The sequence below is a fragment of the Pinus tabuliformis genome, chromosome 4_2 (assembly GCF_031772625.1).
Source record: "Pinus tabuliformis cultivar Carrire ecotype Pingquan chromosome 4_2, CPIR1, whole genome shotgun sequence".
NCBI lineage: Eukaryota > Viridiplantae > Streptophyta > Pinopsida > Pinales > Pinaceae > Pinus > Pinus tabuliformis.
The window spans coordinates 1018626370-1018638453 of NC_142304.1; the positions used below are offsets into that span (position 1 = coordinate 1018626370).

General features: G+C 38.5%; 1 protein-coding gene across 1 annotated transcript; it reads right to left on the reverse strand.

Annotated features, from left to right (window-relative positions):
* Window positions 1-6811: 6811 nt before the first annotated feature.
* LOC149173080 (DNA replication licensing factor MCM5-like) lies at window positions 6812-7652 on the reverse strand. Its single transcript, XM_089427876.1, has 3 exons — window positions 7529-7652; window positions 7266-7367; window positions 6812-6927 (listed from the first exon to the last, which is right to left on the reverse strand). The coding sequence occupies exons 1-3, from the start codon at window positions 7595-7597 to the stop codon at window positions 6844-6846; spliced, it is 255 nt and encodes an 84-aa protein (XP_089284002.1). The 5' UTR covers window positions 7598-7652; the 3' UTR covers window positions 6812-6843.
* Between the last annotated feature and the right edge of the window lie 4432 nt (window positions 7653-12084).

Here is a 12084-nt window from a genome sequence, read left to right on the forward strand (position 1 = left end):
AAAACCCAAAACCAGTTTCTGGCCCGATAAATCTTTTGTTCATGGATGATATGTTATAAATCATATACATTTCACAACTTGCTTGACCACGGTAAGATAAGCACCATACCTACCTAATGTATAAAAGAAGACTGATAAGCAGGAGGAGGGGCAGGCAGTCCACTGCCAAAGCGATGGTTGTTGTAATTAATAGAGGAATTGTAAGAACCGTGCTCTAATATGTCTGATTTTGAGTCTGAGTCAGTAAAGAAAAATGCTCAAATGTAACTATGTGCTCCTTCAGCAACCATGATGTCATGGTGACTTGGGAGCTCCACAGGCAATTTGTGAATTTCTAACCATTACATTAACCCACTTGCAACTTCTCTCGGTAATTCCTTCCTCGCATCTCTATTAGATACTTAATAGACATTTTAACATAGGATAATGTATAAAACACAGGGAGAACATCAAGGTCTACAATGGAATTTATTGTGAGTATTAAAATGTTTAGATATTTGTTTTCAGATATTCTAATATAATCCCACTACAGCAGAGTGAGGTACAAATGTTAGAGAATTCCCAAAACAAAAAATACTTGTGCCATTTTGACTTCTTTTGAAGTTGGAAATTCTTCAGAGAAATAATCCCAACAGCAATGTTAAGATACACACAATAATCCCAAAATAGAGACATCCAGTTATGCCACTCTAGTAAGATCACCTGAAATATCACATAGAAAACAGCCACAAACCAAGGATCGCCCATGTGGCATGGCACTGAAACCGTTTACAATGTTAGTAACAAAATGAGGAAGGATACTATGACATTAGCCAGGGACTTGCACACCAAAACCAGTTTCTGGCCTGATAAATCTTTTGTTCACGGATGATATGTTATAAACCATATACATTTCACACTTTGCATACGTATAGAAGTTCAGTTCGGCTAAACTTAACAGAAAGGAAGTATATCTCTAGGTGATAATGACAACTCTTCCATGTTACACTTAAGCTTAGTACCTTGTAAGGATTTTGTGCTAGAGGGTGCAGATTTGTGTAATAGTAGATAAAAATCAACTCTCTAATACCATTTTTAAATATTTCTAATAAATTTTTATATTTCTAAATCAAATTCCATGAATTTGCCAGAATTCTTAATTCCATTGCTAATTTGTAAATAGCTGCACACATATGTTATTGCAGTTTAGGGTGGGATAACTGTGTACACTGTTCCAGGTGGGAGAAATCTGTGCATAGATTGATAAAGGAAAAAAAAACCACTTGCTATTCAGAAAAAATACCAAAAAAGGTCGTGAAAATAAATTAATATAAATACATACTCGCCTTGATTTTTTAACCATTAAAAAAAATTAGCATTTATTTTTGTTCAATATAATATAAAATAACAAACAAACATCTTCAATGAAACGAGATTCGAAAGAAGGAAAATCTTGAATTTGAAACTATGTGGCATGTAAGTTGTCTGAAATTTGAATATACAAACTGAAATTAATGAACATCAGTGACATTATTTCGTCAAAGCTCTACTCGTTGGAGCCAATGCACAATATATTCATTCACAAATTCCAAATACAGTCAAAGGACACACAATAAACAGACCAAACGCAGAAGCTAGTCTTCCACAATTTTCAAGTATTGATATCATTATCTGATTGGATACTCAAAGTAGAAAAATAAACAGATACATTCAAACTATTCACGTTTAGTGCAAATATGTAAAATGCAAAAGGGCAACCCTTACACTACAAGGTGGGTCAGTGCATCTCAAGAACTGAACCAATAAGAAGCAACCCTCGTAGCCACAATAATGACCCACAATAATTACCCACATTCAAACCCTGGAGGCATAAAGCCTTGATCTTGTGTATTATTTAGTTGAGTTTGATGACCATGACCACATGTTAAGTGACAATGGTGGTGTAAGAAACAGTCTCTTACTCAGTTTGTGAACCCTACCGAGATCATGTGGAGTTGGGTTTCATAAATCTAAAAATGAGAGAAATGAAGACATAAATGGTACAAGAAACGGGTGTCTTATTAAGTTATTCAGGCTGTGGGCTTTACTGCAATAATGCAGAGTTGAGGTTTACAACTCACCATGCATCAAAAAACAAGAGAGAATTAAGGACGAATGGTACAAGAAGCAGGTATTTTATTCAAGTTGTGGGCTTTACTGCAGTAATGTGGAGTTGGGGTTCCTTTTTACCTACAGATCCAAGAATAAAATAAAAAGGAATGAGGGCATGGATGGTACAAGAAATATGCACTTTTTTCAAGTTGTGGGCTTTACTGCAATAATGCAGATTTATGAAAGAACGGTACAAGAAACAGGTCTTTTATTCAGGTTGTGGGCTTTACTGTGATCATGCGAAGTTGGGATTCTTTTTCTCTCACAGAGCTATACAAAGGGCAGGAATGAGGACAAGTATGGTACAAAAAATTGTTCCTATTTATTCAAGCTATGTACTTTACTTCAATAATGCAGATTCATAAGGTTGTTTAACTTCACTTCAATAATGAAGATTCATATAAGGATGGTATAAGAAACACGTCTCTTAATCAGGTTGTCGGTTCTATTGCAACCATGAGAGTTGGGGTTACGGTTCATGAGCTCCATACCACTATCTTGAGTTCTACGGCAATATTGCATTATTCGTATTTACCTGGCACCGTGAGACAGCACAGTCTACAGTGTCGCTTATCTTAATAAAATGTCATTGGTGGGAACTTATTCATTTAGACAAAGTTTTTGTCTTGTTCTAGAAGACTACCCTTCTCAGGCATTTCCTCCCAAGTTTCTAGTCTGGTTATTACTATCCTCGGTCTTCAATTCGTCCTTCTTCCTTAAGGCTTAAACTACAGAAAACGGTCTTGTACATCAAAGTACCATTGGTCCTTCTTCCTTAAACTACAGATAACAGTCTTGTACATCAAAATACCATTGCTAAACGATGCTGCTGTAAATCAAACAGGTGGGCTACAGTGAAAATGGTTAATTAACTTAACAGAGTACTTTCATCATAGTGCATTACATTTATATGTGCTCTAATAATACTATATGAACTCACCAGGCATATGGAACAAGTTAAGTCAATATCCAGTTTGAATCAAGAACAGTGCAGGACAAAGATGGTTTTTCACCATCAAAGGTTAGCGAATAGTCCTCCGACAAATCAGACACAGGCGTTACACCATTGCTAAGATTCATTGAGTTGATTCGGAATGCAATGAGTTCATTCAACCAGGGAGACTGAAGAATCTCCCTGGTTGAATGAACTCATTGCATTCCGAATCAACTCAATGAGACTTAAGTTAATGAATTCAAACAAATCAAAGCTAGTGAATTCCAACAAACCTAAATTGATGGAATGAAACAAAACAAAGCTACTAAATTCCAACAAAGCTATATTGATGGAATGAAATGGAGTGATTCCATGCTTACCTGCGTATTCAGGGCCGAGATAACCAAAAGTGCCAGCCAGCCTGGTTTCAACAGAAAACTTTCCATCAGGGGCCATCTTGACCAACTCGAAATCCGAGACCTTGGCCCTCATGTCGTTGCCCAGAAGAATATTAGAGGGCTTCAGATCTCTGTGAATGAAGCTCGTCTGTGCAAGGCTGTGCAGGTACTCAACTCCGTGGGCGACATCGAGGGCAATGGAATGAAATGGAGTGATTCCATGTGTACCTGCGTATTCAGGGGCCAGATAACCAAAAGTGCCGGCCAGCCTGGTTTCAACAGAAAACTTTCCATCAAGGGCCAGCTTGACCAACTCGAAATCCGAGACCTTGGCCCTCATGTCGTCGCCCAAAAGGATATTAGAGGGCTTCAGATCTCTGTGAATGAAGCTCGTCTGTGCAAGGCTGTGCAGGTACTCAACTCCGCGGGCGACATCGAGGGCAATGGAATGAAATGGAGTGATTCCATGCGTACCTGCGTATTCAGGGGCCAGATAACCAAAAGTGCCGGCTAGCCTGGTTTCAACAGAAAACTTTCCATCAGGGGCCAGCTTGACCAACTCGAAATCCGAGACCTTGGCCCTCATGTCGTCGCCCAGAAGGATATTAGAGGGCTTCAGATCTCTGTGAATGAAGCTCGTCCGTGCAAGGTTGTGCAGGTACTCAACTCCGCGGGTGACATCGAGGGCAAAGCTAAGCCTCTGTTTCCATTCTAGCGGCCTCAGCCCGGCCGCCGCCCATTCAAACAGATGCAGACTCAGCGACCCCTGGGGCATATACTCGTACACCAGCATCTTCTCCCCACCATCGATACAGTACCCAAGGAGACGAAGCCGATGCGCTGCTCAGGCAGTTAAGGAGTTGCAGCTATCTCAACATGATCCAACGATTCAAGATGGCTCAATCGTCTAACATATCATCTAATGGTGCAAAGTAATGACACGTAGGCAGAGAACAAAGTTGATTTCAGAGGGGAATGCCTTATGGCGTAATAAACACGTAAGACAAAGTATTCCCTATGAATATGCGATAACCCACACAAACTCCTTCCATGCAGAGGACCACCATAAAATCCACCATGGCTTTCCCTGTACTTCCATAAACAGCAAAGCCCAGATCTCCAAAGCTATATTTTCTGAAATCCTTGCCTTTTGAGGGCCCTCTTAGACCACACCAACAGCGTCATGCCATAATAGGCAATGCATGCCACCAGTGCCAGTACAATAAGGCCTGAGGGCCATCCAGTCTTCATGAAAGTGTAGGTCAATCCCAGCACCCCTGCTCCTACAATCAATACCATTTTCGACTCTAAATATGTCGGGATTAATGGAGGCTACAAGGAATAAGAGTATCTTCCATGAATTCAAAAAACTGTTAACCCCGCACCCACCCTTGATCTTCATCTTCAGAAGTTTTCTTCCCACAGCAAAAAACGCTGCTGACCCAAATCAGACGAGAAGACAGAGATACGAAAATGTGAGAACCAGAATCATAAAACAGGAAGCAGATAAAAAAATCTGCAAACTGGGGATTCGGTTCCAAAAATCTGAGAATCCAAACCAAAAATGGTCTGAATACCGCCACCCACTTCGATATACCCATAAAATTTCCCTGTGTCGCTTCAGACCTCAGGGCGTGCGACTCTTCACTGATCAGAATGTTCTTCACTGATGATCTAATGGCTGGAGATTATTTAATCGTCTAACAATCCATTTAACGGCCCACGTCGAGACACGGTTGCATGGAGGGGAGTTCGTTTCAGAGGGAACGCCTTACGGCGTAACTAGAATGAGAATGAAAATGCATAGAAATAAACAGGTGGGGATGAGTTAGTGATGAGATTTGTTATCCTCGTACACTATTGGCGTTTTAATAAACAAATTTATATATACATATAAGTTAAATTTATACATACATGCAAGTTCGAAACAAATTTGAATAATAAGTGAAATGAATAAAAAATATTTAACACTTTTACTAGAATAACAATCCATTTCGCATGAAAGAGATCCTGATTTTTCTTTATGAGCAGCTTTGCATACAATTTACCCTGTATGAACTTTTTCAAACTATATTTACATTGTCTTTATTGGACTGACTTATATCGTCTCTATTATTTTCCAACATATTTTAATGGACTGATTAACATTATATGAAAATTTCTGCGCAGCATCAACGCGCATAATGACATGTAAATTTCAAAAACAAAATGGCAATGTCACAGAGAAACGAAGGATCAACTTCAGAAGGACAGAACAGTGAACATTTTCTTTAACGTTCTGATAAATAACAGCAATAGGTATCCAGTACCTAGCAGATGCAATGGCATAGAACCAACAGCTGACACATTGTCTCTTCTTCCTATGCAGAAGAATATAAGAAACTCAAAATGGATTGGAAACATATACTTGTACGCAGCTTTCAGCTTTTCAAACAAGAGTGTTGGTAGCTCACATATTTATATTCAACTTTTTGGTAATGACAAAATCCAATAGATGGACAGAGGAGGAAACTGCACAATAATAACACAAATTCTGATATGAACTGTTGCTCAGTAAATTGCATTGATTCAAATACTTAAAGCTAAGTGATTACATAGACTCAAACTTGCTAAGAACAAAGATACTAATCTTAACTCATGTGTGATTGACACTTCGCAGTCTCTTGTAAGAGTTGCTGTCATATTCTAATTTTTTTCCAGCTCAGTTGAAGAGGTAGCACTTGGAATATCTGTAGTACATAGTTTTGTTCAGAATTGAACCATAGAAATCTTGAAGACCAAACCTCTCCACTTAACTATTAAACCAGATTTTCGAAACTAAACTCTCATACTCTACCTATCTGTGTGATTCACTGAGAGCAACATCAGAAAATGGTGAACTGAGATCCATCCTATAAAACAAACCATAAGAAATTGAAATGCATGTAACAGTGGAAAGAAAGTAGCAGAGAAAACTTATGTGAAAATGCATACTTGTTTGACTAGTTGCAGAGTCTAATAGCGAGGAGGAGGAGCAGGGTAAACATATTTGGGAGGTGTGGGGAGTTTGTGGACTGGTGGAGGAGAAGAGGGGTGGGGTTTTCCTGTGGGAGCTGGAATGTAGGGAACCCTTGTAAGAGTCGGAGGAGGGACCTCGTAAGCATGACTTGGTTTGGGAGGAGGGATCTCGTAAGCATGACTTGATTTGGGAGGAGGGACCTCGTAAGCATGACTTTACCACGATATTTATCATAATAAAACTACCTCTTGTGTCCAGACCATTATAGAAAAGCCTTTTGGAAGGATGCCTGTTGAAGAAAATAAACTTTACACAAAACTGGCACTGCCTAGCCGCGGCCCTCTGTTAGGGTCCTAACAGTATCAGATCACTCATCTTTAACTTTACACTTTGCGAACTATGACACGCCTTTCTCTCTTGTATTCCACTTCATCCCTTTGATGCATGATAAGGAGAGCTCTTCGAACCTGAAATGAACAAATCAGCCCACTTGGTGAAAACCATGGCTATGATATCATTACTTCAGAGAAGCTGTAAACAACCTATCATATCATTACTTAAGAGAGGCTGTAAACAACATCATTAGCAAGGTTCTATAGGTGACAAAAGCCATTTCTCCCCGTGATATACATTGCCTGTTGCGCAAACTACCCATAAAATGATCTACGGGTAAGCAATATAACTCCAATATTGAGCTAGCTAACAAAACTAATTATAGAAGTAACATGTACTGACATTGGAAAATTATAATAATAAAATAGTCACTGCCGAAACTCAGCAATATAATGAGTGTTGTAATTCTTACAGTTGATTCATTCAACCCCATTCTGACCATATCATCAATCAGACGCCTCTCAGATACGTTGATGCCGATTCCCATCCGTCTCTTTATCTGTGTCTCAACTTGCTGTTACAAGCATGTGGCACTAGCATGAGCAACCATCAATTTTCTTTATTGTTGCAAATCAAAGACCATGACATAGTTCGCAAGCATAGCAGGCTTTTGGTTTGAAGAAAGAATCCACAAATATAGCTGTTCTTACTTGCTAGATTAGATGAGACGCGTACCTGAATTTCACTTCTCATTTCTGGTGTCAAACTTATTTGTTCAGCAATGCCAGAGCGTGCAGCATCCATAGTAGAAACATTGAAAAGCCTCAAAGCTTCTGTGACATGTTCCTCTGTTGCTACATTTGACCTGCATTAAAAACAATATTTTCAATTTTTCAGATGCAATCTGACTAAGGAAATCGATTGACTTTGATTAACAATAATGCATACATTGAAAAATTACAAAATAATGCTGGGACTACTCACAATTGCATCTTTGCAATGGACTCGCTTAATCGAATAATAGCTTCTAACTGCCTCACTGTTATAGGTATGGCAGGAGAATCTCCACTTTCATGAGCCTGTTGGCGCATTTGCTGAAAATTCCAGACATAATACCGATGATTCCACAATCAAAAACCGATTGAAAGTATTTTTTTTTGGAAAACTCATATTTCCCATCCAGAAAAACGACCCACAAACAAATGAGAGTACCTGTCTAATCCTAACATAGTTATAGACCTTGGCCAACATGTCGTCGCCCAGAAGGATATTAGAGGGCTTCAGATCTCTGTGAATGAAGCTCGTCCATGCAAGGCTGTGCAGGTACTCAACTCCGCGGGCGACATCGAGAGCAAAGCTAAGCCTCTGTTTCCATTCTAGCGGCCTCAGCCCGGCCGCTGCCCATTCAAACAGATGCAGACTCAGCGGCCCTTGGGGCATATACTCGTACACCAGCATCTTCTCCCCGCCGTCGATACAGTACCCAAGGAGACGAAGCCGATGCGCTGCTCAGGCAGTTAAGGAGTTGCACCTGATCCAACGACTCAAGATGGCTCAATCGTCTAACATATCATCTAATGGTGCACAATAATGACACGTAGGCAGAGAGCAAAGTTGATTTCAGAGGGGAACGCCTTACGGCGTAATTATTTTATACAGGTCCTTTTTGGTTTAAGTAGCTTTCACTTGATAAACCACACCAGGAAAACCACACCTTCTCTACAAACTGTCACGTAGCTATAGAGTGAGGATGAAGAGAGGGCCATACAATTACAGATATGATGATATTGAATGGAACCTACCATGCATGACCCTGGCACTCTCACTCATATCTCTCACAAGCCTTTTATCAATCCTTGTCCCATCTTCCCTCTCTTTTTATTGGATAATCCTTAGCACTTGTTCATGGTATAAATCCATTCAAGGTGAAAAAATATCTCTGAACCAGGTCGACATATGCAATATGATTGCCTTGTCCAAGATGTAAATCCACACCTACGTTCAAGCTCAAAATCTGTGGGACAGAGTCTAATTCCACATCCACATTCAAGTTCAAAAAATCTCGGAGACAAAGTGCAGGAGCCAATTAGAATTTAGTTCTGCAATCTGATTGCCTTTTTGTCTTCTACATGTAAACCGAAATGAATGTGCTTTCCTGTGCAGAGCAGAGTGACAGATCCAGGTTTATCTCCTCAGTGCCTTTATTAACAATTTTATTATCCAATACATGACCTAGAGTGCCTGGCATTGTAAGTTGCAATTTTTTAAATTTAGTGGCTTGCTTCGAATCGCTAAAATTAACTGGATTGCTGACTTGGAAAATATTTCAGAATAAAACAAACCGAAGTGAAGTTGTGGAGTTAGCGGCTGGATGCCACAGTGAACTAACTAAGCCCTCACCATTTGATACCCATCGGGTGGGATTTGTGATACTCAAGTGGCTATTTACACTGGACCAGCAGAGAGTTCAAATTTGTGTATATACTTCTTCCTGCCTGTCACCTCATGTATAGTTTTTCTGTATTTTTGTTTCCCACTTATGTGCACCTGCCCTGTTCGCGCGTTCAGTGCAGCGTTTAATAAATATATTTATTGAATATACGTTTTTCTGACAATACTACACGAGTATAATACCCAATTGGGTGACTGTTTGAATATGTCTTGCAGTGCTATGACTATGCCCATGTAGGGAGCTCTTAACAATGTGGACAAGGTTTGTCAATGTCATATACTCATGTATGTGTATATGTATCTTGTCTGATCGGCCTATCGAAGTTGAAACTTATGGTTACCGCTGGTCGTTATTGTGTCTTCTCATAGGTTTAAATTTATTTGGTAGTGTTTGTGTGCTGTTCGGTTGTAATTTTTTTATTTTTATTGTTTAACTATGTGAGCTTGGTATGGGCCAATCGCAATGTTGTATGACACCAAGCTCACCAATCTCAATGTTGTATGGAAGTGTCGTGGTTGTAAATTTTGTTTTCTTTGAACCGGGTTGGGCTTGGTTGGTGCCAGCATCAATTTTGGATGAAAGAATAATTTGCGTCTTAGCTAGATGCTAATTCCCTAAAAAAGTCTCCCATCTTTAACCGTTGCGTGATAGATTTGAAACTATGACCTCATAAGATTAAATTCCACACAATGTGTGTCGGAAAGGTAGAGGAGACAAAACACAAATTCACACACAAAATCCATGAGTTGCAGTTCTTCTATTGATCAAACAAAAAGTTTGATTCTTACAAAGAACCAGGTGAAGTGTATTTAAACCTTTTCGACTGGCTACTCGCATCAAATATCTTGATATGCAACAACACACTAAAAGTCGTCTATCACTTAATTCGACTTCACTCAACACTCCAACAGTCAACCCTCAACACTTAGTTCACTGACTCTAATTTTAGCCAACTCCTCATGCGAGAGTAATTAGCTTATTTTAACACTCCCCCTTAATTATGACCGCCAAACTAAAACATGAGTCATGAAAACTCAAACATTCCTGCTGGTCTATGTCTCAGCTAGGCTAACAACACCCAAGCTTCTTCTATGAAACTCAAAAACATCTTTAGCTAATGACTTAATAAATATATCAGCCAATTGATCACTAGATTTACAAGGCTTCAAGTGAACTTCTCCATTGCTCACAAGTTCTCTAATAAAGTGATATCTAGTATCAATATGTTTGCTCTTCTGATGAAACACATTATTCTTGGATACTGCAATCAGTGAGGTGTTTTCACAATATATTGTTGTTGATCCTTATTGTTTCTGCTTGAGTCAATCAAATACTCTTCTTAACCACATTGATTGACATGGTGTTGATGTTGTTGCTACATATTCTTTTCTGTTGATGAAAGTGTCACAATGGGTTGCTTCTTAGATGCCCATGAAATCACAGTTGAACCGAGATGAAAGAGATAACTGAAAGTGTTCTTCCTATCATTCAAATTACCTGCAAAATGACTATCTACATATCCAATAAAATCCTTTTTTGTTGTGCTTGCATACATTATGCCACAATCTCTAGTTCCTGCTACGTATTCTTTTTCATGCACTCCAATGTGTGTCTTTTGGAGTCTCCATAAATCTGGAAATCAAACTCACTCCTTGGACGATATCTAGTCTTGTAATTATGAGATACATGAGGTTGTCAACCAATCTTTTGAATAGAGTTGGATTGACATATGATCCTTCATCATCCTTACTTAACTTTGTACCTGTTGCAACTGGTGTAGGGATAGGTTTGAAATTTTCCATCCCTAATATTTTCAGCAAATCTTTGGCATATTTATTTTGACAAATAAAAATTCATTTTGCAGATTGTTCAGCGTCTATGCCAAGAAAATATTTCATGAGACCAAGATCTGTGATCTCAAATTCTTTCATCATCGCTGCCTTAAATTCATCTAACTCAAAATCACCTGTAAAAATCATGTCATAAACATATAAGAAAACAACCAAAATCTTTCCATGCTCATTTAACTTTGTGTACAAGGTAGGTTCGATGTTACTTCTACAAAATCCATTCTTGATCACATAGTTGTCAATTCTTCTATACCAAGCTCTAGGCTCTTTCTTTAGTCCATAGAGCGCTTTCTTCAACCTATAAAGTTTATCTTCGTTACCTTCCACTTCATACGTTGGAGGTTGTTGCACATAAATTTGTTCTTCTAGAATTCCATTGAAGTCTCAAGAAGGTTGATTTCAAATCCATGTGATATATCTCCACTTGTTATGAGTCAGGGAAAATTTTAAGAACCACCCTAAATTTATATGTATAATAAGTGGGTGAATCCCCATGATACATAGGAAAAATGGGAGGATATTTTATCACACACACACACACATATATATATTTGGCGAATATCTCACCAAATTATATTATCTTGTAAAGTCATGGCAAAGCTTTCACTGAATTATAAAATCTTGTAAGATATTGGAAAATCTTTCACTAAATAATAAAACATTGTGAAGTCTTGGCGAATTTTTTGTTAAAGTATGAAACCATATATGATAATATTAAAACATATTCATTAAACTGTAATATCTAACATACATGTTTGGAAAAAAGAAACATAATTTTCACTTCCTACAAACAATGTTGCAAGTTTTAGTGGCCATGTTTGTCATGGTAGGAAAGATTAATGTTTTCTCTACCACTTTTGTCAAGCTACCACTTTTGCCAAGCTATCAAATTTCTTTCTTATTCCATAGACTCCCACTACGAGATTAAAAGAACACATCATGTTTGTTTACCCCAACACGTCAACAAGTAGCAAACCCCAACTATCTAA